This window comes from Rutilus rutilus (assembly GCF_951802725.1).
Source record: "Rutilus rutilus genome assembly, chromosome: 20".
In the NCBI taxonomy this organism is placed as follows: Eukaryota; Metazoa; Chordata; class Actinopteri; order Cypriniformes; family Leuciscidae; genus Rutilus; species Rutilus rutilus.
The window spans coordinates 9,946,945-9,963,915 of record NC_140225.1 but is presented as its reverse complement, the minus strand read 5'-3'; the positions used below and the strand labels follow the sequence as shown (position 1 = coordinate 9,963,915).

The 16,971-nt window shown below is 37.5% G+C and overlaps 1 protein-coding gene across 8 annotated transcripts in view; it reads right to left on the bottom strand.

Annotated features, from left to right (window-relative positions):
- Positions 1 to 16,971, bottom strand: part of cep170aa (centrosomal protein 170Aa) — a 46,134-nt gene that overhangs the window by 10,396 nt on the left and 18,767 nt on the right. For all 8 annotated transcript variants that reach the window (XM_084391779.1, XM_084391780.1, XM_084391781.1 and 5 more), the window contains 5 exons: positions 15,441 to 15,578; positions 10,126 to 10,584; positions 3,103 to 3,647; positions 1,576 to 1,677; positions 701 to 836 (listed from right to left, as the gene is read on the bottom strand). In XM_084391779.1, coding sequence (XP_084247905.1) covers positions 701 to 836; positions 1,576 to 1,677; positions 3,103 to 3,647; positions 10,126 to 10,584; positions 15,441 to 15,578 — 1,380 coding nt within the window. The remainder of the gene's footprint in view (positions 1 to 700; positions 837 to 1,575; positions 1,678 to 3,102; positions 3,648 to 10,125; positions 10,585 to 15,440; positions 15,579 to 16,971) is intronic.

Genomic DNA, 16,971 nt, shown 5'->3' with positions numbered 1-16,971 from the left:
AAAGAAATACATATTATAGCACTTCAAACATATCCACTACTGTTCAAAAGTTAGGGGTCTGTACGATTTTTTTATTAATACTTTTATTCAGCAAGGATGCATTAAATTGATCAAAATTGACAGTAAAGACGTATGTTACAAAGTATGTAATGTTACAAAATATTTAAAAAAAAAATCCTGTTATTTTAGTTTTTATCAATAAATACTGAAAAAATGTATCATGGTGTCCCAAAAAATATTAAGCAGCACAGCTGTTTTTAACACTGATAACAAGAATGCTTTTGAGCAAATCAGCATATTAGAATGATTTCTAAATGATCATGTGACACTTAAGACTGGAGTAATGGCTCCTTAAAATTCAGGAATAAATTGAACATTTTATCATTACAAAAAAACAAAAAAACCTGTTATTTTTAATAATAATTCACAATATTACTGTTTTTACAGTCTTATTGATCAAATAAATGCAACCTTGCTGAACATGAGACTTCTTTCAAAAACATTACAAAAATTCTTAATGACCTTAAACTTTTGAACAGTAGTGAACATATACATTACAGAACATGTAAGGGATAATCCACGGCTAGATGTGCATTACACAATTTTAATGATTGATACCATACACGTTATTGGGCGATATAATAGATTTTTTAATTTAGCAGTATTTTTTATATTGGATATATACAATTCAGTAAATTACCTCGTTCTTGATGGACAAAAGGTGGTGGTTCGGCTCCAGAGCCCTCTGGGTCTGTTCGTGTTTGATTAGCAGCTAAACTGGCCCACTGTGAAACCCAGCGAGGGCTGCCGACTGCAACTGAATCCTCCACAAGTCTCTACAAATGAAGTAAAGATGTTTCTCTAGTCAGTATTAATCACTTGATTCACCCCTGCAATGGTTGTCTGTGGTACAGTCCTGCATAGAGCTGATGACATGGGTTGTGTGTGGAGTCACATTACATTTATAATTTCCAAACAAACTACACTAATTTGATTATGCTAGTCTGAGTAAGCACCACTATAAATAGTTATACAACAATAATCAGAAAACTCGAGTCTCTGCTCATATTAGAGTGAATACTGGTTGTGAACATGGCGTGGATCCACAACAAGGATTCAAAACAAGGACTCTTTTGTAGCCTTACTCTTGTGTCTGTGTGTGTGTGCGTGCAAGTTTGTGTGTGTGAATGTTGCCTTAAGGCAGCAGACTACTACTTCTCATTCCTGAACTGGGTCAGTGAGCAAGTGGCCAGTTTTCTGCCTAACAAGGAAGTGGTCAGTGGAGGGAGTGAATGACAAAGGACTGTGTCAGTATTCCTGAAAGCCAGTCCAAGTAACATCAAACCGTATCATTCAAACTAGAATGTGAAACGCAATTTCAGCTGGTGTAGTCGTAGTCTACACAAAAAAACATTATGCTCCAAATTATAAAAACATATCATTGTTACCCGTCAACTGTCTGTAAATTAGATAAACGCATAATGAGATAATGAAGCATAAAATACAAGGTAGGTTTAGATTCTACAAATGACAACTTGAGTTAGGATGCAGACATATGTTCACTTCGGCCTTTACCTCAGACACAGTGGAACTGAGCTTCTTGCCTTCCTTCACTTTTCCACCTGCTTCCCGTTGCTCAGGACAACCAGGATCCTGAGAGTTCTCCACCCCAAACACCTACACATGACAAACACAAAAACACATGTAGGAGGATCAGCGATCTGCGACACGATGGCAGCACCTATGTGGCGAAAAGAGGTCAAATAAACACAGCTGCACAGACTCCATAGCAACAGAGCCAGAACAACATCTCAGTAAGGAACGAACAGGAAGTACGTCAGTTCAATAGAGACACCTTTACAACACAGGATGTTTAAAAGTAAACTTACGTCATATTTATTGACAGTCACTCCGTTTAATCTCTGTCTTTTCTGTCTATCCATCCAACTATTTACTTGGATGATATATTGAATCTTCACCATATATTTTAAATTATTCTGATGCCAATATAAAATTAAGCAATATTGGGAGGAATTTAATCTGCTTTTAATTTGGTAGAATCTTCATTATAATATTTTCCTAAAGACTTACACTTACACTACATTTTACAAATGAAAATGTATCACACAAAAATATTAAGCAGCACAACTGGTTTCAACATTATCATCTTCAGCATCAAATTGGCATATTAGAATGATTTCTGAAGGATCATGTTACACTGAAGACTGGAGTAATGATGCTGAAAATTCATGGGAATAAACTACATTTTAAAACATATTAAAAGTTATTTTAAATTGTAATAATATTTCACAATATTACTGTTTTAATTGTATTTTTGATCAAATAAAGGAGCATTGGTGAGGATATGAGACTTCTTTCAAAAAATTTACAGAATCTTAACGACCACAAACTTTTGAACGATGGTGTAAATGACGAGATGTATATTGAAAATCATCAGGAGGCTGAAAAATGTTACGAATTTTTTATGCACCTATCATTTATAGCTGAAAACCACAAACTGCGCAGTATTCTTATGTTTTCCATGTTATTTTATAATTAAATACATGAACATTCATAACAATCCATAAGTAATAGCACCCAGACATGCATTAAAAGGCAAGGCTTTAAAACTCCCTGAAGTTAAAGTGAATAATGGAGGAGTTGATTGGTTGGCCACATGAGAGCCATTATAAAGCCATTAAACAGAGCTTCACAGCAAGATGCACTCAAACTGCTTCATGTTCAGAAACAGATTTCCAGGATAAACACAACCTTCACAATGCACTCAGAAAAGCATGTTGGAAGTCATTACAGCTCTTATAATGTTGTATATCAATTGATATTCCGAAACTTCTGACCTTTAACCCTAAGTATTAAACTTCTGCTTTCCAAATAGCTATCCATTTTTTTGTCATTTCCTCTATTTCTCACAAATGGGAAGTGTCTTGTTAACATGAGTCTTGTGAATAATGATGAGGTTTAATGACAGGGAAACTCCACCATTCTGTAGAAGGATAAGTGTTTAACAGATGAAATCACGTCAATATGATTGTGTGTCAGACAATCTTTAGGGTTAGAGGGTTAAAAATGAAGTTGTCATACCTTATCGATCATTCGCCTTGCTTCCTCTTCCTCGGGGTTGCTTTTATCCAGTTCAATGGTGTACGTGCCCTTGTCACTCTGATCGTCGTCTTGTTTCTGTGCCTCATCTGTGGGACTGGGTTGACCAATAGCAGCAGGGTTCTGCGCCACCTTGGGCTCCTCCGATTTCTGCTTGAGCAGGAGTCGAGCAGCCGTGGGGGCGACCGCCGCCAGAGACGATGACATGCCCTTGCTGCCGTCCGCTGCTGCTGTGGCGACGACCTTAGGACGTGAGGGCGGTGTAGGGCAAAGCCCCTCCCCTGCCACTCCTCCGAGCAGCGGTGCGGTCTGCGAAAACGAGTAGGAGCGCCTTTTGCGAGGGTTATCCTCGTCGTAGAACTCAATCATGAAGGCTGTGCGGCTCACAGAAGACGACCCCTCTGTTCTGACCCGACCAACTCCTGCAGCTCTCAGACGCTCCTCCAGTGCGGCGTGGCGTTTGCTGCCAAAGCGCAATCCCAAGCCGTTCTCGGAATCGCTCTGCGTGCCATCCTCGTGTTTACTGCCTGTAACAGAAGATCGTTTTGAGGGGTTACGGCAAATCCGGACGCAGAACAGGGCAGTGCTTTCAACCAAGCGCACAAGTTCAGACTTAAACCTAACCAGAGCTAACACAAACCCCCCCATACGCTTCCACCCTGAGGCTGCGATGGGCGTTAAAGCTGGACTGCAAGTCTCTGGACGCAAACTAAGCCCTACTCTCAGCCAGAGCACAGGGAAGAAAAGGCGAGGAAATAAGAGGTGGAGGAGGGGGTCGTCTATTCTTCAGCTTCGTCGGCTGAGGAAGCAGCATGCAGTCAGAAGTGACAGCCTCTGCTCTGAGAGACTGGGAGAAACAACTACACCACTCCGATAGTGGCCTTTCACGCACAGAGCGTGAAACAAAGCAGCTCTTCTGTGTTGCACAGCATGTTCTTTGAACGAGGAGAGCTGGCCCCACCAGCCCTCTATGAGTCAGACTGCATTTACTCCAACTATAACACGATAACACCAAAACAAACATGTGTATTAAATTATACAAACACAGGAATTCACCTGTATGATTGTTTCACTGCCTCTTGTTCAAGCTCTGTACACTACCGTTCAAAAGTTTGGAGTTAAAATAAATGATTACTTTTATTCAGCAAAGACACATTATATAAATAAAAGTGACAGTAAAACATTATCTAATGTTACAAAATAAATGCTGCTCTTTTGAACTTTTTATTCATCAAAGAATCCTGAAAATTTGTATCATGGAAGCAGCAAAACTGATTTTTTAACATTGCTATTAATAAGAAATGTTTATTGAGCACTAAATCATCATATTAGAATGACTTCTGAAGGATCATGTGAACATTCTGCTTTGATCACAGGAATAAATCAGATTTTAAAATATATTCAAATAGAAAACAGTTACTTTAAATTGTAATATTTCACAATATTACTGTTATATTGTTCAAATAAATGGAGCCTTGGTGAACATAGGAGACATCTTTAAAAACAAATCTCACTACAAAACGGACTACAAATTCAAACAGTAGAGTATCTACTTAATCATTTGAGATCCAACTTTATTATTAAACTATTATGAAGATGAAAACAAAACAAAACTAACGAAAACTTAGACTTACGGATAAAAAAATAAAAAAATGGTATGGTCTGTTTTTAATTGAACTCTCAAGCCTGACTTCAGACTGTGTCTATTCTGCCCAATAAGACAGGAAGGGGCATCTGATCAACATGTAAAACAACCAACCAACCAAAGTTTGCTTTTTGCAAGTAGGTAAATCTGAAATCAATGACACCACAATAATAAAATAGAGTGCAGCAAAGTGGTTGCAACAAATAATGTGCAGCTTAAAGTTACAAAGAAAACAAGAAGACAATTAGTTCTCAAAATGTCCTCAAACAATAAATAACATACACACTTAAATAAAATGTATAACTGAGTATGGTACAATGGAAAACTAGACTGAAAACATTTTTTAAATGAAAAGTTTCAACACCATTAAAACTAACTAAAAATAAACTGAAATTCAAAACCAAAATACTAAATGAAAAACTACATCAACTCTGCTGAGATCATGAATTTGAATATTTATGTCATATTTTACATGAATTTTAAATGAAAAATCTCTCCAGTTCTCCAAATTCCATTACACTATTTTCCCACCTCAAACAAGAAACAAATCCCTCAAATGATCAAAACAAAAATCTAACTCACTGCTGGACAATCGAAAGAACAATTGAACTCACCAGTTCTCAGATCGCACCCAACAAAACAAACAGCACCAATGCAGCTTCCAAAAGACAACCGCAAACACAAGCACTAAAAGAACCACGCCTGAGACTGGATAGACCGCATAGTCCACCAGCCTTCCCCAATTATCAGTCCTGCTTAGAGCTCACACGTGGATTCATACGCTCTCAAATTTAAACGCACTCCTTTGGCTGCAAAGCACACGCTTCTCATAAATTACCACCCATTACATTACAGAATCAAGCGATGGCGAGCTGAGCGGGCTTTCCTGTCCCGAAGCGACATGCTGAAGCTTTCACAAAGAAAAATCCTACCGAAGGGAAGCATCCCATTGAAGGAGATGATGATTTTGTTTTGTTTAAATCAGGTCTTGTATAAATGTAGATCTCAAAGCCTAGCTAAATCACCACACAGACTGATCAATAGAACGTAAAACGATGCAGTTCTGCTACGGCTAGAAAAATGGCTCCCTAAGGAGAGTTTAAGGAGAAAGTCGAGCGTTAACCGCAATCTTTGCTAAGCTCTGTCAGTGGGTGCAAGGGAAAAAAGGGTTTTAAAAGTGCTAGGTGGCAGATAATCCTCTGGAATGGGAAATGCAGCTGACGCTACACGACCTGTCTACCGGCTGGAGAGTTCAGTACATGAATCTGCTGATGTCATCATTATTGCATCCCTTTAACAGCCTTAAGAAATTTAGAACATTTTTGAAAGTCTGCAGTACAGCTAATGAAAAGGAGTGGAAGGCCATAAGATTTCAGAGGTGATTTAATTGTATTAAATGTAAAAAAAATTATAAATAAAAAAAACAATGCATGACTCCACATCACTGCTCATATACATTTTTGAAACAGAGTGAAGAAAACAGGCATTATCTTTGGAAGCTTCAAGCTGACAGAAAAGTCAAAGCTATTTTTTCCCCTTCAGGGCTCCCAAAATAAGGCACTAAACTTCCTCTGTCATATACTCATCTCTTCTGAGTACATTCATTATGAACTGACTATTAAAATCTCCCTTATGGCTTTGAGACATTAAATTCACGAGGAAATTTCCTACCCAGCCTCATATGTTATTTTTTCTGTGGAACATCAACGTTAACATTTTGGAAGATTTTCTTTCGCAGCTCTTGACAGTTTATACTGTAATGACCTGGGGATTTCACCATAAAAGTAGTTCTTAACACAGTTTTACTCTATATTTCAAGGTAAATAGACACAAGTTATTATTCACAGAGAATGGCTTGTGTCTAACCCTTCAGACAAAATGGTGTCATGGAGGCCAAAACACATTCTTTCGTTCTGGACATAAATGTGGGCTAAAAATGAATTTATGTCTTAAATTTTGGACTGATCATCACATAATGCAATCGGAAACCTTCAGAAGACTATTTGCATATTTAAATGGTGGTTATTTATGTTTTCTTGCTGCTTCATTTTGGTCCCTGGTCACTATGAACTGCTTCATAATGTTTCATTTACTTTTATGTTCCACAGAAAAAATATTGATTTGAAATGACAGAAGAGCAAGAAAATATTTAGCTGCTACAGAATTTTCATTTTTTAGGCACACTGTTCCATTGAAACACTAACAAACTTTTCTGCACTTTTCTGTTCTAAAGATGAACTACTCTGGTATTTTGCTATGGCACCCCACCCCACCCCACCCCGCCGCCGCATACTCACCCATCCCAGAGCGTCACCCCATAAGCACCACCACACTCACTAATGCATACAGTATGCATTGACATGTAATTGAGAGAATTATGAAATAATAAGTGTTATCAACATGTCAATTTATTATAAGCAACACAAGACTTTGACAGCCAATGACATTTACAGCTGGGGAGACTGGACTGATTTTCTACTGTTTAGTAGTGTTAATCACCATCTAACTCAGTCAGTTAAGAGCTACCTTTAGCCTTATATGTTATATGAATATGGTCCCTGAAGCACAGGTTTTATCAGTTGACAATTATCAACAATTTTTAAAAAAAAACATTATAGGCACAAATACAAATTTACTTTTAGAAAAAAAAAATATTTTAAAATACATTTTACTGTGCAATTCCTTAATTAATTTGAGTTAGACCGAACTTTTATTTTGGTGGGTTGTAGACATTTGATAAACATTTGATAAACATGTGTTTTAATAAACTATTATTATTATTATTGTTATTATTATTATTAGGCCTGAAGTATACTCTGTGCAATAGTAATATATTTCTGTTATAATTTCTTCAAGTTATACAGAACTTTTATTTTGACAGGTAGTCGTAAAGACATTACAGTTTCTGTGTGTATATGAAACGAATGAATGACGATAGTTTTATCAAATGAAATGGTGAAATTCTCATCAAGTGACTCTCATAGCAGCTCTGCGATGAAATGCATATGTGTAGCTTACATCATGTCTGAATACAGTGAAACGCTGAAAACACCACGGGCGTGAGTCACGCGTGCTTCTGTGTGTGTGTGTGTGTGTGTGTGTGTGTAGTGGAGCACACATTGAGCGCTCATTCCCAGAGACGCGTAGAACAATTGCAGTCTCTTTTAGCTTTAATATTCATAGACACTACTAGTCCATATCGAGATTTTATTCATTGTACAGCAGCTACTTTAGATTTATTCATTCAAAAATAGCCAAATGCAAGTTCCATTTGTGACTGGATTCCGCGATTCGATCCGTCGCTTCGCAAACACTGACTGGGTGAATTTATGAATGAAAGTGTGAAAGTTCTGACACAAAACGAAGTTGATACGTATCCTCACGCTTTTTTTTAAGTGGGTATACGCAAATCCTTGGCCTTTTCTAGTGGGTATACGGCGTATACCTGCGTATCACGTAGACTACACCACTAATGTTATACTATTAACTGGCAAATTCCCCGAACACATCCACCTACGCCATCTTGATCATATTCTGAATTAAGAAATCATTATAATGCAGTCAAAAATCGTTTACAGGGAACATATAATTACTTTACCTCGAGTCTTTCGTTCATTTGTCACGTGACAGATGCAATGTATGGATTGTTCATGAACGACTCATCACTTACGTTACAAATCAAATCAAAACAAAAAGAAGCAAGGAGGCGTCGTATGATCATTTAAACGAGTTTTATGACAAGGTCAGTGAGGATGGGAAAAATCTGACGCATAGCTTCAGTGTTAAAACTGATAAAATAATTGTCTGTGGTTCTTCTATGTGGGCTGTGGCAATAATTTTGAAAAATAATATCTTGCAGCAACATGGAAAAAAAGAACGAACTAGTTCATTTTTGGAACTGTGAACTTAGTTCAAAATTTTGAGTATATGAACTATGAACTGAACTAGTTCATTTTAAAATTTGTGAACTGAACTTTGAACTAGTTCATGTAGAAAGTGAACTTTCCCAACACTGGTAATATAGCTGTTTGTGAATGTAAAAGGTTTAAATACCAAAGTGCATGACAAATAAAAAATATTGTCTAAAAGAAATAATCGATTCTGAACTGCTGAAACAAGTTGTCCGAAACAGAGTGGTGCAGGTATGACATCACTTTGAAGGCCAACCGGCAGTTAGCATCACACTGGTTATCTCAACAAAAAAAATCCAATGGGATTTTCCCATAGGCTTTTGGACTATTGTTAAAAACAAGCTCTGTGATCAACAGAAGTTTATGATACTTTTTTTAGTTTAGTTTAAGTTTAGGATGCACGTTTTGTCCATCAAGATAATTATCACAGATGAACACTTTGAAACTTGTATGAATTTTTAAGCCTAAATGCAGTCGCCAGAAGTAAAAAGCTAAAGGTAGGCTATAAACGGACTACACCACAGTCCTAAGCTTCCAACAACTCTTTCAGTTTGTATCTAAAAACAAATTCCTAGAACGTTTGAGTTAGAATAGTTTATTAGAGCACAATTATAAGCACAACAAGGCTGTAAAAGCTTGTTACCTGTTCGGCGTGATGACGTTTAATCTCCTCGACAGCCTCTGTAGTCCCAATTAGCCACTACTTAGCAACCGCCTTTTTCAAGACACGCAACAGCTTAAAAAAAAATCACGAATAGGGTAATACTAATGTATTTTATGTCGTAGAACAAATTGTGAATGTGTCTTGAGCTTGTGTTCACCACAGACCTTATTTCAGCCATTTAACCAAACCCCATTCAAAAAAAAAACATTGACTTCGGGACGATGGAACCGGAAGTGCTAAAAATGCTAACTCACTTCCACGATTTGGCCAACAAAGTGATGTCATACCTGCAACACTCTATTCAAGTCTCACTTCCTGTTACACACCATGTAACAAAGTAAAAAATGTGCATAATTCCAGCCTTTGGTCTTCATTGGCTGCCCGCAAACAACGTCTACTTTGATCCGCCCTCAAACACTGTAGTTGTGGCTGAGGCCTGGAAGAGTTTGGTTTGTGAGGTCGACATGTAAAAGGCATGCAAGCAGTAGACCAATCACAACAAACTGGGCCGTTTGACCAATATGTGCAGAGTAGGCTCACTGAAAGGAAGGGATTAGAGAGACTGAATCTTTGAACTAAACGTTTTCAGATTGAGAAATGAAGTGATGTGCAATGTATATCATGAAAAAATGTAAGTGTTTTTGACCTTTGATGCATGTAAACCTATTGTACAAGACCTCTAAAACAAAATGAGGAACCTTTAATATAGCATAACAGGGGCACTTTAATAAGGTGGCTTGATAAAAGCATCTGCTAAATGAATAAATATATGTGTAATGGCGTACCTTTAAGCCTCCTGAAGTGAACAGGCACATCACTCTTGATGCTCTTACTGTCCTCTTCTGTGGACTCACGCCTCACTAGAGGAGGGTCATTCTGGGCAAGCCAGTCAGCCACCTTGCTCTCAGAGGCCATGATGGCTGCCTGTAGGGTGCTGAGGTCTTTACCGCCAACGTGAGGGGATTTTTTAGGTCGTAGACGAGACACATGATCTTTAATGGTGACCTTCCCTGGGGAAGTATCATCAAACTCAATGGTGAATGAGGTGTTGGCCTGTGCGGAGGCATTGCCAGTGTCTGATTTTGCAGCCCCAGCGCCCTCAGTGTCCTTTGTTGGGATCTCATGGATGCTGTTCTGTGCCATTTGTCCCTCCTTGTTGGGAATCTCAAAGTAGCTGGGCTCAGCGCCTACAGGCCCCAGACCATTTTCCTTTGATTTATCACCCCGCTTGGTCTCTTTGCTCTCTGTGGGGCCACAGAAAAAAAAAGAGAAGAAAAATAAGCATCATCTATGAGTTAAGGGTCACAGCCTCAAAGCGAACAAAATCTGATCAGCTAGCTATAAATGTCAAGACTGTGGATTTGAATCACTGTCAGGACAAAGCCACTGTTTAATGTCTGTCACATGACAAGAATTAATGGGACGGCTAATGGCACTATAACAACATAATTGGCTGAGGACAGATGCTCTGACACCCTAGACATGGTGCTAAATTCTGGAAGTGACAAACAGTCTGACAAATGCTACACCATTTTACCAATTTTCATTCTATTAGCTGGCTTAAGAGAAAAAAAATCTGATATGTCTGATATATAGATCAGAGGTTCTCAACCCTAAGGTCGCCAGAGACGGAGATTTCTATGAACTATATCTTATTTATGGCAATTTTTGTCATAAATTCTTTAATGGATTTATTAAAATTATTTATGAATGACAGGCAACACTGACAGTGACAAGGCAATCTTTATTTGAACTAATCATGTCATTTATTTATTGTTAATTCTTTGTGCCGCTTTTTGTCATTCAACGTCTTCTCCAAGTCTTCTATTTCGTCTTGTGCCTGGGCCCATTTCTCAGAGTTGCCATATTCACCATACAAATTAAACGATATGAAAAAATCATCCATTTAGCCTACCTAAATAAATGTTTTCATTATGTGTCTCTCACTCTGCTTGCAAGTGTATCTGTGTTACTATGGTTACCAATGTAGCGGATTAATTTCGAACTGTAATCAAACTGACTGGAACTACCTGTGCATTAAACGGTTTTACTGCACACCTTCCCAGCCAATCAGAATCGAGTATTTAAACAGCCCATGGTATAAATATTATATATATATATATATATATATATATATATATATATATATATATATATATATATATATATATATATATATATATACACACACACACAGAGTATTAAATATTAAGCTTGTGGTTAAAATATTAAAGCCCCACTATGTAGGATTTCCGTTTTGGTCAAACAACGACCCCTAGAGTCGCTGTGGACTACTTGTATTTAACGTTACTGTCGTAAATACCACTCACGCAGAGCAGTCTCTTCACTCACGGCCTGATCCCCTCCCCCCTGTATACCGGTCCCCGTTCAGTCGGATAGAAGCTGTAACGAGTGGAAATAAGGTGTGGCCCCTTTAAGAGCTGCGCGCGCCCTGTTTAACTTTCGGCAGTCTGTATTGTATGTGCGCCTCGAACACCCCGTAAGCGGGTTGTTTCTGTTTGACGCTCATTCTTGTCCTATTTTTGTCTATCAAGTAATGCTGTGGACGGTAGAACGTGTGACAGACAGTTACACGAGTTCGATTGGTGAATAAACACAACGCGTTACAAATCGTCGGACATCGAACAAGCACAGCTAGCCTCCGAAGATGTCTACTAATCCATCAACAAGAACGCCAGGTGCTTGTCCGAGTGATATACAATATAAGCAATATACTTACAAGTCCAACAGCATGTGAGGACGTGTTGGGGGAAGTGAGGTAGCCTATGCCGTAAAGCAGGCGAATTTTGTAGTTCTTTCTGTGCGCGGGTGTTACTACCCGAACCCCGAAGTTTAAAAGTACGATTAAAAACTATACAAACCCCGTCAGGCTATGGCAGACGTGTCATTCAACCTATTTTAAGTCGATGTACCATCACAAGGATTTTGGAAATATATTATGAAGGTTGAAAAGTTACTTAGTGTTACTTTAACTGTATAAAACCATTCAAAGGTTTGAGGTCTGTAAGATTTATTTTGTAGTGTTTTCAAAAGAAGTCTCTTATGCTCAGCAAGGCTGCATTTATTTGATCAAAAATACAGTAAAAACAGTAATATTGTGAAATATTATTACAATTTAAAATAACTATTTTCTATTTTTTAATATTTTAAAATGTAATTTATTCCTGTGATGGAAAAGCTGAATTTTCAGCAGCCATTAGCATTGCATTCCTAATATACTGATTTGCAGCTAAATAAACATTTCTTATTGTTATCAATGTTGAAGAGCGTTTAATATTAATAGTGCTTAATTATTTTTTTTTTTCAAGATTCTTCGATGAATAGGAAGTTCAAAAGAACAGCATTATTATTTGAATGCATCTTTGCTGAATAAAAGTATTAATTTCTGACTGAACGCCCTACATTTACAAGTACTGTATGCCTGTATCTATTTGTGCAAAGCAGGATTTAGAGCTTTTGTCTACATTAAGACCAAACAAACAAACCAAGATGGGATTTCAACATTTTCATAAGGGTCATTCACACAGGATGTGTTCTTGTGTTCAAAACTAACTAGGTGGAACACAACAGAATGGAGCAAAGCAACTTTTCAGAGCTGAACTACTTTTAACTTGACATGGCGTCTAAAAAAAACAACTCTAATGTAGACACTGAAAAAAAACTTAAATCTCCACAATTACACCCCTAAATGTATGTCTAGTTAATCCTCTGACCAATCAGAGTGCAGCTGAAACTTCCTATTTTTAAAAATACTTTGCACTTCCTCTTCTAAGCCAAAGCAAAAATGCTACTTTTTCCCCTCCTTTAGCTTAACTAAATCTCTGGTAAACTAGAAAATACAACTACCCAGTCAACAGAAAAGCACTAACCTATAGAATTCAACTTTACTTAAATACTGTGAATCTGCTTAGTATAACCAAAGAAACCAAAGAAAAATCGAACGAAGCACAAGGTCTTATACATGTTTTCTAGCAAGTTAACATTCAATTAACTATGTTTGATAAAGTACAACAACTCAAATACTCAAAATACTTACAAATCTAGCATGTGTGGCTGCCTCTGTGATGAACGGCGCTGGTGTCACAGAAGAGAAAGCAAACACGCCTCCGTGACAATGGAGATGGAGGGGGCTGGGCCGGTCTACAAATGAACCTATTCACTTCTTAAGGGAGACGGTTCCCTTTACATTCTCTTCCTCTTCCTTTCCTACGCTGGGCCTGTGAGTCCCTGCCTTCGAAAAACCAGCCTTGACTGCTGCCTAAAATAGCCCTGGGAGGTGTTGGAACTTTGATGTGGTGGACTGTTGCATGAATGATTTTCTCTCTCTCTCTCTGTGTGTGGCAGCACTGAGGTTTATCAAGTCTGAAACAAATAAGGCTGATTCATTTGGAACCTTTGCCAACTCTGCCGTCTCCTGAACCTGAGTCTATCTTCATTGCCTGAACAAGACTGCAAGGTTTTGTCAAACAATGCCATTCAGTGTGCCAGCACTACCCCTTCGAGATATATTTACCCAACATTCCCTCATAAAGGAACAAGGCTTCTTCTGGGAGTAGATTTTGTGTCTTTGGACAGAGACGTTGCTGTTTTGAGTTAAATAAATTAAGAGGGCTCAAGGGCACGAGTGCTTTAAGATCTTTGATGGTCTATTCTGGGGTCACCGATAAAAATAGTACACATGATAAAAAAATAAACCTAAAAAACTAATGTTTATGGTTATCTTTGTCAAATAACTGTTATTATATCTTGTTCATAATCTAGACATGTAGCACTCATTCAGTACATTTCCATGTGCAGTTATAATCAAGCTACAGTGGGTTACATTGGGCAAACTCTCTGTTCAAGTATGACCAAATACTTAATCGAATATTTGATGGAATCGGATAAAACATGTCACCTGTTACCATGGAGCAAGAGAACAATGCTGAGGCCATGTTTACATGCTGGACAAAGCCGGGCTAGAATTACATTATCTAGATCTGATAGTCTGACTTCGCATAAACCAAAATGGTGTGATGATGAAGGGCACAACAGGTTTTTCCTTGCTGTATATTGAGTGAAATTGTCGAGTTTAGTGTCGGTAGCAAACGCATGATGTCCTGCTGTGGTAAAGCCTCAGTAATCTACAATCCCATTACTCCTATACGGAGCAAGTTAATGGGATTCCAGACCCCTGGATCAAAGCACACTACAACATGCCAGTTTCAATCAGCAGTATATTTTACGCTCTTTTCCTGGATTAAACAGCAAACAATACAAACCCTTTGTATGAGACAACTGTCCTCTTTGGTCTACATCTGCTCAAACTGTGTTAGGGAACATCTCCATGTGGCTGTCTAATTAAGCAGTTTGTGGAAAAATTACTTATTCTCTGCCATTTATGAATCAGAAATGTTCTGGACACATAGACATATGTAAGGATTGACATATATATATATATATATTTTTTTTTTTCTTATTTTCCAGTAAAATACCTAAATATCCTAAAAACAAGATAAATGTACTTAATACAAACTTAAATGAAGATACACTACTTTTCAAAAGTCTGGGGTCAGTAAGATGTTTTTTTTTAAGAAATTAATACTTTTATTCAGTAAGGACACTTTAAAATGATCAAAAGTGACAGTAGCATTTATAAATGAATGTTGCAAAAGATTTCTGTTATTTCAAATAAATATAGTTTTTTGTCCTTTCTATATTTGATAATAATACGAATTGTAACTTGAGCAGCAAATCAGCATATTAGAATGATTTCTGAAGAATCATGTGATACTGAAGACTGGAGTAATGATGCTGATTATTCAGCTTTGCATCACAGGAATGAATTATTCAATTTATTTGTATTAAATAAATGCAGCATTGGAAAGCATAAGAGACTTTTCATAAAATTAATTTGATAAAATTATATTTTTTTATGGAAAACAAATTATGACAAAAATAATTTTATGGAAACAAATAAAAAAAATGAAAAACAAAACAAATGAAGACAAAAATACAAATGATTCTAGTAAAACAATCCAAATTAAAATTATATTTTGAGCAAACAGAGAGTGTTTAAAAGGATTCTGGGATGTCTTACCTGTCCCACTGTTCTCCTGCTTCTTTCCAGATATTTTATTCTCTTGTTTAAAGGAATTCTCATCATCTGCATCCCCATCGCCCCACCAGGATGGCTGTCCATACAGTGGGGTTCCCCTGTGCAAGGTAGCTATATCGCCTGTTATAAAGAAGATAATATTAGCTTTGCTTTGAGGACACAAAGATTCATATACATACAGTATACACAATGCTCATGTATTACATATACATTCGCGTTCGTGTTTACATGTCACTGATCGCACCATGCTTGAATGAATGAATAAAATAACACATTACAGTAAGTTTTCATTTGTAAACAGTTAACAAACCTGAACCTTAATTTCATAAAGTAGAAACTAAATAAGTCTGTTTCTGATCTGTGGAGGGCAGAACACTTTCCATTTGCACAGGATCACTCCTAACTCAAGTGAATTGATTCAGTGATATTCCTAGTGTTGCAGTCATGTGCTATTCAGATGGATCATGCAACTTTAACAGCCGGGGGCTAAGGGACTTTTAGACAAGCCTGACAATTAGCAGGATGAAACAACCAGGTGGCAATGAGATAAGAGTGCATGTTAAACGCTACCCACCCTTGAAACACTGATGGGTGAAAAACAGGCATGGGCGTAGAGCTGTTCCCTTCCCTATTATTAAATACCCAGCACTTCACGACAGGGCTGGACTACAGTTCTAATTACATAGGGTAACACAAACTACATGTGTGTTTAGATGGGTTAAAGCCTCAAATAAACCCCATGAAGCTGTGGTTTACAGTGATTTTAGAACAGCTTATAAGGGCAGTTGTCAGGCATGACGCTACAGCAACAAAAAATTCATAATCTATTGATAACAAATAATACTTCGTTCAAGCAATGTACTTCTTCAGCAATGTGTTGTCAAGAAACACACAGAGAAGCAGTGCAGTAATACTGATTTTATGAGGTCACATGTGTTTATAGAGTATTTTACAACACCTTTGAATGCTGCTCAGCCAATCATAATCAAGGATCAGAACTAGCCATTTTATAATACGTTTTGACATACTTTAAAGAAAAATTAGTGGTGCTAGACCGTGCTAAACTCGCCACCATCAATACTACAGTTTTGTGGGTGGTTACCAAGGCGTTGCTGAGGTGTTCTCAGTGTTTTTTTTATCATGTTGCTAGGTGGTTGCTTAATCATCTAAGTCAAAAGAGCCCATCCCAATTATACTCTCTAATATGCTAAAACCTAGATATGACACTGTGAATAAGTCTATGTGATTAAAATGAACAGAACACCTCTCCTTATCAAGTTGCTTGATTTGAAGTATCATTCATGCCCATAGTGGTATGATGTTGGAAGGGTGATGAACACAATCGCAGCCAGTAGTCACAACACACGGTTTATTATATACAAATAATAGGGAAAACAAAGCCCACGAGGGGGCAAAACAAGACAGGACAATGGTGACTAACTAGACTACGACTTAAGACAGATAACTAGAAGAAAACAGACAGCTGATACAAGAAATAGCTCAACAAGATGAC